Here is a 20090-nt window from a genome sequence, read left to right on the forward strand (position 1 = left end):
ATTAAGGTATTCAGCTGTATCAATAATATCGGCACTGCAACTGTGCTTGTGCAGCAAGTGTGCCCTCACCAAATACAGCTATGTCCTTCACCATTCAGATTGGTGCCTGAAGTGGGCCAGGTAATGAAAGTCAGTGCAAATGGATGTCAGAGACCTCCGAACCCAAACTTCCTGCACCAGCTAAAGTACAGGATCAAGCTGCACCATGATAAAAATCAGCATTGCTGATTCCAGAGTTGCTGTTTCAGTGTTACCTGTCTTAAAGGATGTGTTTATATTGCTAAGAGAGGTTATTTTTTTGTCTGTTGAATAAAATATGATTTTGCAGCCATTGTCCTTGCTGCAGAATGCTGTTAGCCTTATGCACTTTCAGACGTGCAAATGTGATGGGTAGGAAAAGATCAGCTGGTCCATTCAAGCCTGCTCCACACTCATGGGGCAGGATTTTCCACACGGTGTGCGGGCACACGCCCGATATGCCCGAGCGTGAAATATCGCGTGATATTTCGGTCGGCGTGCACGCGCATAAGCCAGCGGCGCGCCCACCGACAATTAAGAGGCCTAGTAAAGCCAATTAATTAACCTGTATTTTTCACTGCCTGTCCAATGTTAATGGTGGGCGGTCGAATTGGCCAGGTGGCCCCTGGGGAAACCTCATCCACGGGCGGATGAAGTTTCCGTAATTAAATTTTTAAAAAGTAAAAAAAATTTTGAGCAGAACTTTTCAAACTTACATGTTAAGGTGAGTGAGTCCGCTGTGTGGACGTTTTTTCCGGAACTTTAATAACTTTATTCATTGGTTTAAAACACTTTAGCTCCCTGAGGCAGCTCTCTGCCTTCAGGGAGCTTTCATTGCGCACTCTCCCTGCACCTGCGCTGACTTCAGTGCCCACCCCCACCCAGCAGTGCTGAGCTTCTCAGTGTGCCTTTCACACCGGCTGGCCGTTAATTGGTGAATGAAATTGAAGCATGAAATCACAGTTGGGGGCTGATCGCAGGCGGTGGGCCATTTCCCGGCCGCTCCCGGGCCAGCCCACCATGCCTGCCTGACGAGCCGAAAATCCTGCCCATGAAGTCTAGAGCATCATGACACGACCCCTCCTTGTCCCCATGGAATCTCCTGTGAGAGGCAAAGGAACCCAGAAAAGTCGAAGGCTAATAAGAGGAAGATTTACAAAATTTTGCTCCGGACCCCTCAGGCAATCAAAGCCAAACCATAAGACCACTTTGTGAAGAAGACCATGTTTAGTGCTGTGCTGCTTCCCCACCCTTTGTGATTATGGCTTATTTTAAATGCAGATGACTGAAAAACAACCAGAATCCCCTTTGCGGCTGCTGAAGTAATTCCTCTTGGCTTCTCCAGAGCCCAAAAACCTGTTTCCCTCTCGCACAGTCGGAACCCTCCTCACTCTAACCAGGCAATTACACCATGTCACTTGTGATAAAAAAGAATGCAGTGCCCTCCGCCTATTCCTGCAACACCATTCTTCAAACCCAAAAGTTTTCTCTGTTCTTCCACCTACTGCTTAGGACTACAGTGCCGCCAATTCCTTCCAAGGCAGGATTTGGGGGCAGGCTGGGCGGCTGCTGGGGTGTTGCTGCTATAGCAGCATATCACAGCAGCACAACATTTACTTACAAGGGACACAAGTTTTAAATAAAAGTTATGTCCACCAACATGCAATTCATTTTTTAAAAAAACATTTAGAATTGAAAAATGTACCATTCTTCATCAGATGGTTTCCAGATAAAAATCCATGAACTTTAACTAATAAAATCTTTCTGGTTCTTCCACAGGGCTTTAACTGTCCCTGCCCCTATAATGGCGCTGATGCTTTTAAAGCACAGAAATTGTCCATACTCCTTTCTACAAGAGTGCAGCCAATACTGTGCCCCTAAGAGTGCCATGTGGCTCCTCCTTTATTGTAATTGGGCCTAAGAGCAAATTCAGGCACTAAGGTCTGGGTTTTTAGGGGATGAATCAGCCCCTAAGAGGTTTCTCAACGACTTTAGATATAAGAATAAAGATTGTGAAGCTTACTTGTCTGTTAAATATTCTGAAATGCTGATTGAAAAACTTTTGTTAGAACATGTTTATTCTTTATTGCAAGTTGCACCTCCACAAAGAATCAAACATAAAGATTAAACATCAGTTGTAACACAGTTATGATTCTTTATGAACTCCAGAAGGATTTTACGTATCCCAGGTAAAATGAGGTCAGGATTTGAAACAACATTTTCCAACAGGTAACGACCTTCTTCTCTCCCTTTTTCTGAGCACATAGACCTCCTCCAAAAACTCAATAACCGGCCATCTGAATCAAAAACAAGTTAAATGTACAAAACATGATTTTATATAAAGGAAGCAATAAAATGCAACCATAATTAAAGACTAAAATATTAGTTTAACATATATAAGAATTGCATATAACCTAGTACAATGAGAATTGCATATAACCTAGTACAAAGTCATCTTAAGATATTAATTAATTTTTACTAGCAAGAAAGAAAACCATATAATGCTTTGTGTTTCAAAATATTAGAACATTACTCTAATTTCTCAGATTCATGAAACTCTTTCCTCTGCTATAGGTAATGCATCTGTAAAATAACTTTCACCTCAGCTCCGAGTGTGAATGAGACTGTACTGCAACTTTTCTTTATTCATTTATGGGATGTAGGCATCGCTGGCTAAGCCAGCGTTTATTGCCCATCCCTAATTGCCCTTGAGAAGGTGGTGGTGAGCTACCTTCTTGAACTGCTGCAGTCCCTGTGGTGTTGAACACCCACAGTGCTGTTAGGAAGGGAATCCCAGGATTTCAGTGAAGGCATGGCGATATATTTCCTAGTTAGGATGGTGAGTGGCTTGGAGGGGAACCTCCGGGTGGTGGTGTCCATAATTTAACCCAATCCAGCAATCACAGAGAGGCTACAAAGATGGTTGCTAAGGAAATTGTGAAAAATCATACTGGTGTATGAGTTGATGCTCTTCTGAAGTTGGGGTTAAGGTAATTGGGTTGAAAATGTTTGCATCAAATGCTGAATAAATAAGATGTAATGAGTTTGTAGAAGAAGGGAAATGATTGAGTACTGAAAAGCAGCAAATTTATTTAGTTAAAAGCAAAATACTGCAGATGCTGGAAATCTGAAACAAAAACAAAAATTGTTGGAAAAACTCAGCAGGTCTGACAGCATCTGTGGAGAGAAAGACAGAGTTAACATTTCGAGTCTGTACGACTCTTCAGAACTAAAGGGAAGTAAAAATGTGGTGAAATATATACTGTTTAAGGGGGTTGGGACAGGTGAAACTGGATAGAAGGCCAGTGATAAGTGGAGGCAAAGGAGAGATTGCAAAAGGTGTCATAAACAAAAGGTTGAAGGGGTGTTGATGGTGGTGATACTGGCTAAAGGAGGTGCTAATGGTGACATTAAGAGTAGAAAGCAGAATGGGCAAGTGACAGATGGCCCCAGTGGGGGTGGGGTAGGGGGAGGTGACAGTGTGGGAAAACGATCGAAATAGGCTAAAAGGTGGGGATAAAACAATGAACGGAAATACATTTAAAAAGTAATAATAATAGAAATAGGAGGGGAAAAATATATATAAAAATTAAAAAATAAATATTTGAAAAAAGGGGATCAAAAAGGGGTGAGGATGGAGGAGAGAGTTCATGATCTGAAGTTGTTGAACTCAATGTTAAGTCCAGAAGGCTGTAAAGTGCTGTAAATTTATTTAGTGGCTGTTTCATTTCTTTGCTCCTATCAATAACCACTGAGGGGCACTACAACACTGGAAGAAGCAGTTTACTGCTACGATTAATCCTTTGCTATTTGGTATTTCAGCTGCATAAATTCCATGACAACTTTGAGAGTCCCAATTGTCTAAGAAACAAAATATTTTATTCACACTTTGCTTTTTTTGGAAAATTCTGTTGTAATTTGCCTCAAACAATTTACAAAATAGAAGACAAGTGACAACCAGTTGTAATCTCCATGTAAAATTACACATACAAAGTGTTTTTTGAACAAAAATTGCAGATTAAAAACTTCAAAAAACACTGGATCACAGTGATTGCGTCTATTGGATGAGTTAATATTTCACAAATATATTGGATACCTCGTATGAAAGGGGGAAAAAACTGGCTTATTATTCTTTGCTAATACTTTTAAGGTGGAATTTCTGCTGTTTTTCTTAAAACTGTCATTTTTTTAGTGCCAACTTTTAAATATACAATCTTTAAAAATGGTAGAATATTAAATAATTGAGACACTCCAAGTGTAGAATGTGTTCTATCGGATCAAAGAAAGCAACAAAAAGAATTACAAAGGATAATTACAAATTCAAAAATAAATTTAAAAATAACCCTGAAGTTCCAGGTGCGCAATAAATGAACCAGGTCTGCATTGCCAGCCTTCAGAAAATAAAGCAAATTTATTGTGTCACTAGTCAATCAGAATTCTCAAGACTCCTAGCAACTTTTAGTTCTATGTTTTTATCTTAATCTTTAGATGAATTACACTGTGTTTTACATAGTCGTCAGCAAGGATTTCCAGACATTTAGTTCCATATACAAAGATTAGGATTGGTGCTTTAAGACAATAATGGTGTATTTGGGTTGTTAGCCAAAGCCAATTAAATAAAGAAAATAACTGAATAGCTTCAATCAGATTATCTTTTAATATTTTTCTGAAATGTAGTGGATAATGTGTTTTAGCACAATTTGTCGCAACATATGCTAATTTATATTACTTGTGATTGTGTAAGATGTGGTCACAAAAAGGTTCAGTAAAGGTTAAAAGGTTAATACAATTAACGTTTCTTTGAACACACCTGTTATTTTGTTTCCTTCGTATAAAATGTCAAGTGCAATCAGGGCCCAGTTCTCCTCTTTACTCATGTCAGGAATAGATGGTGGCTTATCACTGGCTAATAACATTCGCTGAGGAAGATATTCTTGGAAGATATTGGTTTGATTAAAATTTGTGGGAAAATGAGTGGCAGCAATAAATTCTACTGCATTGCCCCAGCTGACACCAAACTGCGCTTCAGGAACTGAAACGTATGTTAATCTATCAAAGAAAAGAATAAAACATACAACATCAAATTTGTTAAATTTACACCACAATTGCTTTCTGTTTCACACAATCAAGTACTTTTTAGAAAGTGTAAAGGACTTGGTGGCAGAGTAAGTTATGACCTTCAAGAACCTCTGGGAATGATCAAAGTATAAGTGGAGGAGGAGCGCACAAGTATTGGTAAACACTGAGGACAGCTTTCCAGGGGTGGTTCTGCAGCGAGCAAGGGGCTATGTTCACAGGAAGATAGAGATAAAAAGAGAGCATTAAAACATCATGCTCTTGCACTCCTCATGAGAGCAACTCCCTGTTTAAATTGCAGGATCACCATAGAACCATAGAATGTTTATAGCACAGAAGGAGGTCATTCAGCCCATCAAGTCCTTGCTCTCTGCAAGAGTCACTCAGCTCGTCTCACTCCCGTGCCCTTTCCCTGTAGCCCTGAAATTTCTTTCTGCTTCAGGATTCTTATTTAATTCTCCTTTGAAAGTCACAAATGAACCTGCCTCCATCACACTCTGGTAGTGCATTCCAGACCCTAAGCACTCACTGCATAAAATAGTTTTTCCTGATGTTGCCATTGGTTCTTTTGCTAATCATCTTGGGCAGAATTTTCTGGCGGGCAGGCAGAGCGGGAGTGGGCGCGGACCCGATTGCCGCCCACGATCGGGTCTGCACTGCCATTTTACATGGGTGAGCCAATTAAGGCCGGTCCAGCATGAATCGCAGCTCCCGAGTACAGCGGGAGTGGGCAGGCGGCGACAGGACTGCAATGACCACAATGGGTCCCATGGTGCCCCAGCGGCCTGTTTAAAAAAGCTGCTGCAGCCTTTCAAAGGCTGTCGAACATGGCTGCTGGAAGGGCTTCCCAGAGCGCTGCTGGTGAGCAGGCCAGGCAGGAGGGTAGGGCAGGGGGCATTGTGCCACTCGTTTTTCGGATGATTGCCTTGCTGCCCTCCTCGAGGAGGTGGCAGCATGGTGGGAGGTCCTCGTACCCCAGGACAGGAGGAGGAGGCCCCCTCACATGACTAAACGTGCCTGGGAGGAGGTGATGGAGATTGTGAGCTCCCATGACGTGGTACGACACACCTGGATCCAGTGCTGCAAGCGCTTCAACGACCTCTTGCGCTCGGGGAGGGTGAGCACCATGATGGCATTGGTCACTTAACCCAACAGGTAGGCTTCCCCTGCCCCCCGGTGCCCCCCACCCCCACCCCACCAGATCTGACTGCATAGTGACTGCATGGAATCATTGACGGCATGTGTCCTTCGCTGGGTGGGCCAGCAGATATTGCCCATGCCGAGGTCACCCTGAGAGGGTGGTGAAGAGATGGGTTCTGCGCCCACAGCATGTGGTACACTGAGACCCACATTACTGTTGGGGCAACCTAGGCGCAGTGCTGGAACTCCAGGACATGTCAAAGTCAGGGTGATGACATGCTGGGAGGGGAGCTTCAAGGTGGTGTGGCACCAATTGATCTGCTGCCCTCTGCGCTCCACGTGCTTGTGCCTCCTTGCTATGGAAGGTGTGGTGCCTAATGTGATAAGGCAGCATTTGGCCAAGGAGAGGGAGCGAGGGGGACAGGCCTGGCATCCTTGTGTGAGTGTTTGGCAGCAGCGGGGTAAGGAGGCACTGGAGTCCTCCAATGTCCCACTCTGGTTGGGGTGGGCCGGCCGCAAAGAGAGTCCAGGTACAAGTAGCATTAATCAATGCTCTTCTCTCCTTATCAGGAGAAGAATGCACATAGTGCCGCCAAGCGGGTGAGGACTGGCGGAGGGCCGGCCCAGGTGCCCATACTTAGCTGGTTCGAGCAAGAGGCCCTAGATCTGGTGAGGCGCCATGTGCCCAGGTCCACCGTTGTCGTTGAGGCTGGGGTGCCACGGGCAGGTATGTTTGCCCAGCACTGAGGTCACCATTGTTCTCCCAGCAGCCATGGCAGTGCTGAATGTCCAGTGATTGAAGTTTGCAACATGGCTTGGCCATTGCTTATGGAAGGGTGAGGGCATAATGATCTAGGGGACAGGGATGCACATTGACATTGTCTCCACGTTAACTGATACAATGTCCTTGTTCTTCCTTTCAGCATCAGCGGAGCAGGGCCGGGAGGAAGAGCAGCAGAGGCCCCCTCTCACACCTGAGGGCCCTGAAGTTTTGGACTCATCAGCGTCACACCATTTCTGCGAGGCAGGCACCAGCACAGATACTATCACCTCGGTGGGAATTAGAACATCGGCTAGTATCCCGGGGCACAGTCGTGAGGGCACTTCACAATCACTGGAGGAGCTGGCAGGGACAGAGAGTACCCATGGCACCAGCAGTCAGAGGACTGCAGGGGACCAGACACATGCTCAGTCGGTGGCTGATGATGTGCCTCTGGAGTCGTCCGCGATGCAGCAAATGCAGGAAATGCGGCCAGGTGTGCAGGAGCATCTGGTGGAGACACATGAGGCTATGCTTGGCTTGGTGTCCGTGGTGGAGGAGTCTACATGGACCATCGCCAATGCAATGAGCCTCATGGCCAAGTGCCATGTGTCCTCCATGGAGAGGGTGGCGACTCTCATGGAGAGGCTCCTCCAGGAGACCAATCAGGGCTTCCTGGGGATGCGCTCAGATGAACAAGCCCTCATGTCAGCATTGACCTCAGCTGGTCAGTGCCAGTGTAGGAGATGGTCTGGGCACCAAGTTTCCCAGCTAGGTGCCCATCCATCCCCGGTGAGCAGGGAGGTCCAAACTGACTTCACGTCGGCGCAGCAGCTGCCTGTCGCCTCTGCAAGCTCCTCTCAGGGTGCTCTGGATGAGGGCAGCAGCTCTTCTGCCCCTCTGCCAGTGACCTTTGCATCTGATGAGGCTGCGACGACTGGGGAGATGCCAGCTGTGGAACTGGCCGCTCCATCCCAGGCGGGGCCAGCACAGGCTCCACGGGCCAGAGGATGGCCACCAAGGTCATCGAGGCCAACAGGACAGCAGAGTGTGCAGGCTGTCTCAAATGCCACTCCGAGCGATGGGGCAGCACCAAGATGTAGTACCCGAAAGCGTAAATATAAGGCACCTTAGGCACATCATGGATTTATCACTGGTGCTTTTGTATTGACCCACAATGAGGTCTTTATGAGTTGGTGTGATGCGTAACACCTTTGTCATTTTGTTCTCTTAAATTCGTTTTGTTATACCATTAAATTCAGACATGTCACCATGGTTGAGGGTGCCTCTCTTCTTCTGCAGGTGGATGGTTACCAATAATGTTATGAATGATTTCTGGCACATTCAGCTTTATAGACAAGGCCCTTAGTTAATGTTCCTAACCAGGCAGATTTTGCACTCAGGTATTGAGTATGGAGCCTGCAGCCCAGGCCTGTCCTGGAGGTCCATATGTGGTGCGCTAGCTGAAGGTTCATTGAATTAAAGCCTCCCAGGTGTTCCTGTCTCCCGGGAGTATGCCCGGGGGTCAGCGTCTACCCCCTCAGCATTTCCCTGTGCATGCTCATCCTCGGACTCACTGCTGGACTCATCGTGTGCAGCCGCAGCCACTGCGTCTACGTCTTCTTCATCCACTGCGTCCCCCCTTTCCAGTGCAAGATCGTGGAGAGCGCAGCATGCAACCACTATCAGAGACACACGATCTGGGGGGTATTGGGGTGTGCCCCCTGAACGGTCCAGACATCGGAAGTGCATTTTGAGAAAACCGATGGCTCTCTCCACCACAGCCCTTGTTGAGGCGTGGCTCCTATTATGCTGCTGCTCAGCTTCTGTTCCTGGATAGCGGAGAGGCGTCATGAGCCACCTTCTGAGGGGATAGCCCTTGTCACCCACCAGCCAACCATCCAGCCGAGCCGGAGCACTGAAGAGCACCGGCACCTCGGAGTGTCTGAGGATGTAAGCGTCGTGGGAGCTGCCAGGGTACCTTACACAGACTTGTAGAATCTGCATCCTGTGATCACACACTATCTGCACGTTCATGGAGTGGAAGCCCTTTATGTTAATGAAGGCACCGGGCTCACCTGCTGACACCTTGATGGCCACATGTGTACAGTCTATTGCACCCTGGACACGGGGGAAGCCAGCAATGGCCGCGAAGCCTCTGGCTCACTGTGTCTGGCTTGCCTGGTCCTAACTGCAGTGGATGAAGGTCAATGCACACCTAAACAGAGTGTCTGTATCCTGCTTGACACAAGTGTGGACAGCTGATTGCTGTAAAGATCACCCACCGACCCCTGGAAGGAGCCAGAGGCATAGAAGCTGTGACCTTTAGAGCCACTGGCATGGGATGTCCACCCACGCAGTTAGGGGAGATCTCAGGCCCAATCATCTGACAGATATAGTTGACTATCTCCCTTGAGAGATGGAGCCTTCTTCGGCACTGCACCTCAGACATATTGAGGTAGCTGTTTCACCGCCTGTGAACTCTGGCAGCAGGATAGTGGTATCTTCTGCGGCCCCTTCCGCCTTGGACTTCCTGTTGGCCCTGTACCCTTGTGCCTGCGCCTCTCCTTCCAAAGGTGACTCCCCTGGAGGCTGAATGTGCAGTCCTGGCCTCCCCTCCCTTCTAACCCTCCCTTCCTCCTCAGAGGAGCTGCCTCCAGTGGACAGTTCAACTCCCAATCCCAGGCTAAGGGAAGGCTTCCTGAACCTTGCAAGCTTAGAAACGATTCTTTACTACAGAGTGCTGACCTGAAGGTTGTGAGTCCAGTCCAAGCAGCTGGTATGTGTTCTGAAGTATTGCAGCTCAGGCGAGTATCAGTAACTTTGCAAATTAAATATTTGACAGAGCACACTCATGACTCCACTGAGCCCTTTTATCCCGCCCGTGGATGAGGTTTATACAAATGTCTCCTACCAGCCTGCCCGTTGTGCCTGTGTGACGACCCGAAGATTGTACGAGTGCTGATAAATCACCGTCAATCGGCGCCTTGAGGGCCTTAAGTGGCCCATTAATTAATGGCAGATGCGCATCGGATATTATTGTGCGCCTGCCCAATGAAATATCGCGATGGTGCGCGGTGATGTTGGGACGTCATTTTATGCGTTGGCGTGCAGATCCTGCCCCCACACGCCAACGGGAAAATTCTGCCCCTTAAGTGGGAGTCCTCTGGTTCTTGACCCTTCTACCAATGGGAACATTTCTAACTACTCTGCTTGGACCCTTCATGATCTATCAAATCTCCTCTCAACCTTCTCATCTAAGGAATACAACCACAGCTTCTCCAGTTTATCCACTTAACTGAAATCCCTCATCCCTGGAACTATTCTCACAGATCATTTCTGCACACTCTCTTAAAGCCTTCACATATTTCCTTAAGTGCCGTGCCCAAAATTGGACACAATACTCTTGTTGAGGCCAAACCAGTGTTTTATAAAAATTCATTGTAATTTCATTGTTTTTATACTCCATACCTCTATTTATAAAGAACAGGCTACATTACGCCATTTTAAACATTCTCTCAACCTGCCCTGCCACATTCAATAATTTGTGTACACATTCCCCAGATATCTCCATTTAAATTTACTTATAGTGCCCATCTTTGTTCTTCCTACTAAAATGTATCACTTCACACCTCTATGCATTTAATTTCAACTGCCACATGTTTGTCCATTTTACCAGCCTAAGTCCTCTTGAAATTTATCACTATCCTCACAGCTCACAAGTTATGTGTCACCTGCAAATTTTGGAATTGTGAACTGTACACCCAACCACTTATGTAGTAATTTCCACTGCCTCAAAATCAAAATCACCTAAAGCAATGAAAATGCCTTTGTATGGTTGGAAGTTGGTCTTAGATACTTCTATGAAATGTCTCTATCCTATACAACATACTTGTCTCCATGAGGGCAGAAGACAAAGTTCAAATAGGCCCTGGGAATGAACCCTTATAATCTGGATAACTGAAGCGTTAGTGGAGAACAGTGTGCAAGTTGATCCTTGCAATCGTTCCATGTGACATGATAGAATAGGGCCAATTTAAAATTGTGCAACAAATGTACTGCACTCCACATAAATTTTCCTATGTAGCTGAGAGATTACAGGTTACAGCAAGAAGTACAATCTGGCAATCCCCAAATTCTGCTTCTGAACAAGCTCCAACTGTTACCCAGTCTCTCAATTACTTCAGATGCAACGTCATGGATTATAGAGAGCAAGAGTTTCTCACTGCACAGAGGCCAACATTATACATTCAGCAGCTGCACTGAAGCACAACCCTTTGCGTAACAACAACCATAACAGCAACTTGCATTTATATAGTGTCTTTAAAGTAGTAAAATGTCTCAAGATACTTCACAGGAATGTTACCAAACAAAATTTGACACCGGGCCATTTAAGGGAATACTCTCTTTCCCTTAGTACCTTCGTTGTCCGAGAGTTGCTACCCATGGCTTATACCATGATATCACTATGGGGCAAAGCAAAGAGGCAGGCCCTAAGCACCACATGGTATGGGGATTGAATCCATGCCATTGGCAGATTCCTGGACACTAAGGGAATCAAGGGATAAGGAGGACAGTGTGGGAAGGTGGAGCTGAATAGAAGATCGGTCATGATCTAATTGAATGGTGGAGCAGCCTCAAAGGGAAATGTCCTATGCCTAGTCCTATTTCTCCCGTTCATATGTCTTTATGACCAAGAGCTTGGACAAAGAAGTAGGTTTTAAGGAGCATCTTAAAGTGGGAGAGAGAGGCAGAGAGGTTTAAGCAATTCTGCAACTTAGGACACGGACAGCTGAAGGCACAGCTGCTAATGGTGGACAGACTAAAACCAGGGTTGCGCGGAGGCCAGGTTTGAAGGAGAGCAGAGACCTTGAAAGGCTGGAGGAGGTTACAGGGATGAGGTGGGGAGAGGTCATAGAGAAATATGAAAACAGGGATGATAATTTTAAAATTGAGGCACTGCTTAACTGGGAGACAATGTAGATTAATGAGCACAGGGGTGATGCGTAAGCAGGACCTGGTGTGAGTTAGTGAATGGTGAAGCACTAATAGAAGAAAGGACAATTTACTTGGAGCTGAAAAAAGCCATCCAGTTCATAGGACAAAAGCACTAGAATAAGTAAGATAAACTGAGAGAAAAAAAATACACAAAAACACCTTTCAGAAAACTTTGGAAGTGCAGCTTTGATTGATGATACATGTGCTATCCAGACATGATGCCAAACATTATCCTCCTCTGGTGAGATGGTAGATAACAGCTTGTTTTGGGGAAAATCCCTTGTTTTTTTCAGAAACTGTTAAAAAAATAAAATAATTATTTGTCAATAAATGCCAAGGCCAGTTGATTTTTTAATTTTTGTTCTTAAGTTAAGGTAAATATAGAAGGTACACAAAGTTGATAAGAGTGCATACTTGTCAAAGCTATAATATAATCAACTCTACCTCAAATATTGTGAAATACCCTCAACTCAACATCGGTACAAATTGGAAATATCTTGCTGAGGTATGAATCCTTAATCCTTTTCAATCCTGCATCACCTGCAGTTTATTAATCCCAACACTCCCCTCTCCCATCTCCCTACACTCACCTACAATCACTGTACCACACTTCACGCTACTCCTTCTCCTACTCACCCAATCTGCACCTCCTATTCTCAGCACTATTGTGGTCTTCACTTCTCCATAGCTCTCATCTTCCACACAACATATGAACTATTTGATCATGACAGGCACATTCTCACAAGGTTAACACTAACACTTTCCTTTCTTTCAAATAAGGTTGTACACAATATAAGGGAGCAAGCAGAATTTGGAAAGGATGGAGCCCATCCATACATGCTTTCCCAAATTACAAAGGACATCCTCTACTGCTAACCAAGTACATGCCAAGGTAGTTTTATGGCTTTCCTCCCTCATCCTCTGCACCGAGTGACTTCTCATCCACTGGTCTCAACTCTTCATGTCCTCTCTCCTCTGATTTTATTGCTCTTCTAACTTCTCAATCTCTCCCCACCCATATTCACCGCTATCCCCTCAAGCTTAAGATTTCACGTGGCTTCTCTACTCCCTTTGTGTAAATTACACATATGGCCATCTGTGAACACTTTCTGTATCCCTCATTATTCCTCCACTCCCTCATCCAAGCGCAATTCCTTCCCTGTCCATTCCTGGAAAAGCAACTCCCCCAGATCACTTACAATTAATCTTTTCATTTCCAAACCATCTAGCCTTTGGCCCTCTGTTTACCACAACATTTCTTCAGCTATCCATCTGCTCAATCACATCCTCACTTCCTCCTCTGATGCCCTAGTCCAGACTAAACCATTCTTCTCTCTCACCTCGGCCATTTTTCTGGTATAGCCATCATCTCTGCTCCCTTAAGTGCAAGGGACTTAGCCTTGAATGCTTATAGCAAACTGCTGGTTTAGCCATTCACTGGCAGATTTAGCTGGACCACACCTCTCATCTGCCAAAACTGATCACTATTCCAAGGTCATCCTGGAATGCACAGATGAGCATTACCCATTTCTCTTTGCTAAAAGCAGTCTTCTTAAATGTCTCTCCCAGTCTCCTCCAAGAAAAAGTGTGAGGAGCTAATGGGCTTCATTGCTACCAGACTGAGGCCATCTGATCAGCTGTCTTTGCTGCTTCTCTCCCTTCCCCTAGCCTACCATGCCAAACTTCCTTCAAAGTTCCCGTGGCCCTAGCCCTGAACCCACATCCTTGACTAGCTTTTCTCCTAGTTCCCCTCATGCCTTCTCTGAGATCATTTAAGAGACCTTCCTCCTACTCCCTTGACCCTATTCCCACAAACAGCTGACCACCTCAATTCCCTTTCTGGCCGCCATGTTAGCTGATATTATAAGCAGATCCTTTTCTCTCAGGTCCTTCCCCTCCCTTTCAAATGTGCTATTATCACTTCTCTCCGTGAACAAAACCCATCTTTTACCCCTCTGACCTTGCAAACTCACTCATATCAACTTCCCTTTCCTCTCCAAAGTCAAAGGTGTTGTCACCTTTCAAATCTGTGCCCATCTTTCCTGCAACACCTCTTTGAATCTGCTTCTGACTCCTGTCAGAGCACCGAAATGCCTCTTATCAAAGTCACACACTATGTAACTGTGATCATGGTAAACTATCCCTTCTCAACCTGTCTGCAACCTGTGACATGGTTGACCACATCGTCCTCCTCCAATGCCTCTCCTCTGTCATCCAGCTGGTTGGGATTGCTCTTGTTTGGATCCATTCTTATGTATTTAGTCATAGCTGGGTAATCACCTGCAATAGTGAGGGATGAGGTCCTGAAAGCAGATTTTAGGGAGTTAGGAAGGAAACTAAAAAGCAGGACCTCAAGAATAGCAATCTCAGGATTACTCCCAATGCCCCATGCTAGTAAGCATAGGAATAGGAGGATTAAGTGATTGAATATGTGGCTGGACAATTGGTGTAGAAGGGAGGACATCAGATTTCTGAGGCATTGGGACCGGTTCTGGGGCAGGTAGGACCTATACAAGCTGGATGGGTTACACCTTAACAGAACTGGACGAGTGTCCTTACAGGAAGATTTGCTAGTGCTGTTGGGGAGAGCTTAAGCTAGCTTGTCAGAGGGGTGGGAACCTGAGGGGTGGCCCAAATTGGAAGGAAGTAAAGCTGGTAATGGGAAGTGGAAAAGTGGCAAGTGAAATTAGAAGGCAGGCAAAACAAAGGTGAGCATCAATTAAATTAGAAGATGGAATGATGTCAAAAAGACTAAGTTAAGGGCACTCTACTTGAATGCATGCAGCATTCGCAACAAGCTAGATGATTTAATGGCACAAATAGAGATAAATGGGTATGATCTAATTGCCATAACAGAAACATGACTCCAGGGAGACCAAGACTGGGAACTGAACATTCAAGGATATTCGACATTTAGGAAGGACAGGCAAAAAGGAAAAGGAGGTGGTGTTGTACAGATAATAAGCAATGGGATCAGTACATTAGTAAGGGAGGATCTCAGATAAGAACAACAAAATGTGCACTCCGTTTGGGTGGAGAAACAGCAAGGGGCAGCAAACATTGGTGGGAGTTGTTTATAGGCCACCAAACAGTAATGGCAATGGGGGGCATTAATCAGGAGATGAGAGAAGCATGTAGCATGGACAATATTAATCAAGGGTGACTTCAATCTGCGTATAAACTGGGTAAACCTAGTGAGTACTAATGCTGTGGAAGAGGAATTTCTGGAGTGTGTTAGGGATGGTTTTCTGGAGCAGTAAGTTAAGGAACCAACTAGAGAACAGGTTATTTTAGATCTAGTGTTATGAAAAGAAAGGATTAATTAATAATCTTGTATAAGAACCTTCAAGGATGAGTGACCATAATATGAGAGAGTTTTACATTACGGGCAGAATTTTCTGTACCTGCTGGCATTAGGCATGCTCGGTGGCCTGAGCGGACAATATGGCGAGAAGGCCAGAAATTTGATTCATGACATTGTGAAACCAGTTTGCAATCGTCTGATCAGCGCATCGATGGTGGGCCATGTTTACCGCCATCCGACGTCGGGACCCTCATTGTAATACATCTGCATATCACTATAAGGCCAACAGCCGGAAACATCCTCCCACACTGGATCATCCGCCCGCATCGGCATGATTGCACGCCAATATGTTTCACAACAGCATATATAAGGCGTGCACATGGTGGGCTGCACTTTGAGGGGAACTCAGAGGTGTGTGCACAGTAACATTACACAGCGCTTGTGAGCATCGCCTGTTGGACTTCAAAGTTGAGGCATGTTGGAGGGGGGTCAAGGTCTGCCCTGTGTTTGAAGGTAGTGCAAAACACATGCGGGGTGGGGAGGTGGAGGGAAGCGGCCATGCATTAGGGAAACCTTTTATAAATTGACCATTCCTCTGCAGCTGAGACAGTTCAGATGCAGCCACATTAATATGATTGGAGTCAGGCCTCTAGCTTATCTGCCCACTCAAGCAACACTGAGGCATCAAAGTGCCACCAAGTGCTCCAGATTTTCACCCCTCGGGTACAAACTGCAAACTAATGAGCATTTTGGTGAACTGCAGAAAAGTTGGATGACTGGGCACATTGTACAATCCCCTTGCTAAAGCTGGCCATGGAGCAGTCACTGCTGGAGGTGTTCACAGCCCCTTGCAATGTCATCATTCTGGTTTGGACCAGTCTCCCCCATGGTTCAAGCTAACAGTGCAGCTTTGTGGCACAGGTCAGGAGAATGCCTGAGCTGAAAGTACAGCAAACAGTCCACTGGGCAAAGCTGCCACCAGTCAGTCAGGTGGAGTGGTGAGGAGGGTGGGATCTTGGGCAGCCATGAAGTGCACTAAACTCTGGCCACCCAAGTGGTTGCCAGCACTCTCTGGGATGCATCAAGAGGCCTTCAGACTTAACCAAGAGAGGTTCTTAGAACACCCACGCTAACCTAAGCTTGTCTCTCTTTCATCCTGCAGGAGGAGTACATCAGGAGCATGGAGCCTGGTGACCTAGCTGTATGCTTCGTGGTGTACAGAGCACAAAGATGACAGAGAAGAAAGCAATGGAGGCACCTGGCTGTGCAGAGGGAGGAGCAGTACCCTTAAGAAGAAAGAGTGACTGGGGCCCCCGCACACGCTGCTGAAGAGCCACAGCGAGGCGTTGCTGTTTGGCGCCTAGCTAGGCCAGGGTCTATAGACCCTGCCTTTCATTCCTGCAGATAACTGAGATCCAATGTTGCCAAAGACTGTGCATGTCTAGGGAACTGGTCAGTTAAATCTGCCAGCTACTGCAGAATTTGGCACCACGGGGACATGGAGGGCATCCACTGCCAGTGGCAGTGAAAGTGACTGCAGTGCTCAATTATTATGCCAGTGGCTCCTTTTAGGGCTCCACAGGTGACCTCTGTGGGATATCACAATCCACCACCCACAAATGCATCCATGAGATTACGGATGCCATCTTCTTGAGGGCACACAACTTTGTGCATTTCACCCAGGACCAGGACAACCAGGGTGCAAGAATGATTGGATTTGCCCAGATCTCAGGTTTCCCACAGGTGCAGGGTGACATCCACTGTACTCATGTGGCACTCAGATCTCTGTCGCAACAAGCAGTCAACTATGTCAACTGCCAAGGATTCCATTCGCTGAAAGTGCAGCTGGCATGCGACCACCACAAACATATCCTGCAGGTTTGTGCACGGTTTCCAGGGAGTGTGCACGAAGCCTACATTCTCAGTCGGTCACAGATCCCTGAAGTCTTCCAGGGTCCACAGAGGCTGTAGGGATGGTTCTTTGGGGACAAGGGCTGCCCACAGAGGATGTGGCTGATGACCTCCATATGGCGGCCTCAGACTGCAGCAGAGTTGAAGATGCATTGAGGTTAATGCTGCAACTTGGTGGAGCAAACTATCGGGATGCTGAAAATTAGGTTCCAGTGCCTGGACCAGTCTGGTGGAGCCCTGCAATACAGTCCACAGAGGGTGTCCCGCAGCATCGTCACCTGCTGCGCCCTTTACAACCTGGAGCTGCAACAGGGAGAGGAGCTGGCTGAGGAGGAGATGGAGGAGCTGGAGATCTCCTCCGATGAGGAGGACATCGACGGTGATAAGGGTGAGGAGGTCCTCAAAGGCGAAGATGACGGCAATGAGGCCCTTACACTGGCTAAATGAGGCAGGCACACTTGGGAGGCCCTCATAGCTGCTAGATTTGTGGAGGATGATGACGACATGCAGTGAGAAGACACCATAAGATCCTCACATTGCACCTGTGAACGTTTGACTCGTCTGGCTTATGGCAGCGCACATACCTGATCAAATGGAGGCCCTAATGATCGCTTGATTGCAGGAGGACAATGATGACAACATACAGTGAGGACATTACATAAATCTTCACATAGCCTCTGGGAAAATTTGACTCCTGTCTGGCTGAGGGCAGCTCGCTTGCGCACTGTGTGATCAGTGTCATATCATGGAGATGCAGCTATGAAACTTTAAAAGCACCGGATCCTTTGTCCACCTTCAGCACCTGACCCCTTCAGGAGCACAGTGTCACTGGTCACAGATGCTGAAGAGATGGGGGCCAGCCCCACTTTAAAGGGCTGAGGGCACACGGAGAGAATGACGGAATTCTGTGACACCTGCCCACTAAATTCTGGAAGCAATGACAAGCACCTTGAGGTGCAGGCATCAGTAATGTGTCCAGGGAGTGTGAGGCCGGACCATCACTTTGGTCTGAGGGGTGCACAAAACACAGGGGAGAGGCCCTGGACTGAGACACCTGCCTTTATCTTGTGCAGAAAGGTTTCACATCTGAGTGACATGAACACTGTTCATCAGAACAAGGAGCCATAGGCAGGGAGGCATTGTTGATAGTTTATTTACAGTAGTGAATATTACGTACAAGTGGTTAACACCTGTGCGCAGGCTGTGCAACTACATCTTTTTAACCTTCCTAACCCTGTCGCTACATCTTGGTGCTCCCCTGATATCCACAGTGGAGGTAGAGGCAGCCTGCTGACTGCTATGCCCTGTCTATGATGACCTTGACAGGTGTCTTCTGGAGGGCCGAGACCTGGAGGGCCCCAGCCTGTTTTCAGGGTCCTGCTGTGTGGAATTGGCATCCCTCTTGGCCTGTGGAGCTGGATCTGCTGGGATCACAGGAAGCAGGGATTCGGATGGGCCAGACACTCCTGGAGTCACCTGGGTGGATGGCCCTGGGGTGTGCACCTGCCGATCCTCCACCCTATGGGTGCCCGAGGACCCCTGGCTGACTCATTGAGGAGAAAGGGAAGCTGGGACGAGATTGAGCTGCCCCGCACCCCTCTCGTGTACACACTGTTGGAGGCCAACTACGGTGTCAGCGACGGATTTCAGCCTGCGCAGCAGTGCAGGAGCGACATCCTGGACCAAGGTCTCCATGAGAGCCGCCATTCTACCAGTGTTGACCTCAGTGCATTGACATGCTGGTGCTAACACATCTGAAGGCGGATGGACTCCTCCATCGTGCCTTACAATATGAGGAGTGCAGTGGACATCCCTTCCCGATGTTTCCAAGCTTGCCTTTGAGCTCCAGCAACTGAGACATGACTGAGACCAGAGGCTCATCATTTGACTTGGACTCAGCACATTTCTGGCCTGCAGCAGCCCTCCAAGTCCCCCTGCAGCTCAACCCCCTCCCACGGCACCTTCCCATGCAATTGCAGAAGGTGCAACACCTGCCCCTTTACTTCCCCCCTCTTCACTATCCAAAAGCCCAAACACTCCTTTCAAGTGAAGCAGCACTTCACTTGCACTTCCCTCAATTTAGTCTACTGCATTCGCTGCTCCCAATGCGGTCTCCTCTACATTGGAGACACCAAACGCAGACTGGGTGACCGCTTTGCGGAACACGTTCGGTCTGTCTGCAAGCATGCCCCAGACCTCCCTGTCGCTTGCCATTTCAACACTCCACCCTGCTCTCATGCCCACATGTCCGTCCTTGGCCTGCTGCAACGTCCCAGTGAAGCTCAACGCAAACTGGAGGAACAGCACCTCATCTTCTGACTAGGCACTTTACAGCCTTCCGGACTTAACATTGAGTTCAACAACTTCAGATCACGAACTCTCTCCTCCATCCCCTCCCCCTTTCTCACCCCCTTTTTTCTAATAATTATTATAATTTTTTTCATGTATTTTTCTTTTCCCACCTATTTCTAGTTATTTTTAAATTTATTTCCATCTATTGTTTTATCTCCACCTTTTAGCCTATTTTGATCCTTTCCCCCCCAACCCACCCCCATTAGGGCTATCTGCTACTTGCTCATCCTGCTTTCTACCCTTAATGTCACTTTAGCACATTCCTTAGCTAATATCATTACCGTCAACACTTTGTCCTTTTGTCTATGACATCTTTGGCAATCTCTCCTTTACCTCCACCTATCTTTGGCCCTCTATCCAGCTCTACCTGTCACACCCCCCCTTAAACAGCTTGTATTTCACCTCATTTCTATTTCTCTTCAGTTCTGATGGAGAGTCATTCGGACTCAAAACGTTAACTCTGTCTTCCTCCCCACAGATGCAGTCAGACCTGAGTTTTTCCAGCTATTTTTGTTTTTGTTTCAGGAGAAT

The 20090-nt window shown here is 46.8% G+C and overlaps 1 protein-coding gene across 1 annotated transcript in view; it reads right to left on the bottom strand.

The window, feature by feature from the left end:
- The window catches only part of leg1.1 (liver-enriched gene 1, tandem duplicate 1), a 41962-nt gene that overhangs the window by 6334 nt on the left and 15538 nt on the right, over positions 1–20090 (bottom strand). The window contains exons 4-6 of the mRNA XM_078542848.1: positions 12064–12104; positions 4829–5067; positions 2199–2315 (exon numbers count right to left, since the gene is read on the bottom strand). Of these exons, the coding sequence (XP_078398974.1) occupies positions 2199–2315; positions 4829–5067; positions 12064–12104 (397 nt within the window). The remainder of the gene's footprint in view (positions 1–2198; positions 2316–4828; positions 5068–12063; positions 12105–20090) is intronic.

The sequence above is a fragment of the Cetorhinus maximus genome, chromosome 5 (genome assembly GCF_964194155.1).
Source record: "Cetorhinus maximus chromosome 5, sCetMax3.hap1.1, whole genome shotgun sequence".
NCBI classification, from domain to species: domain Eukaryota; kingdom Metazoa; phylum Chordata; class Chondrichthyes; order Lamniformes; family Cetorhinidae; genus Cetorhinus; species Cetorhinus maximus.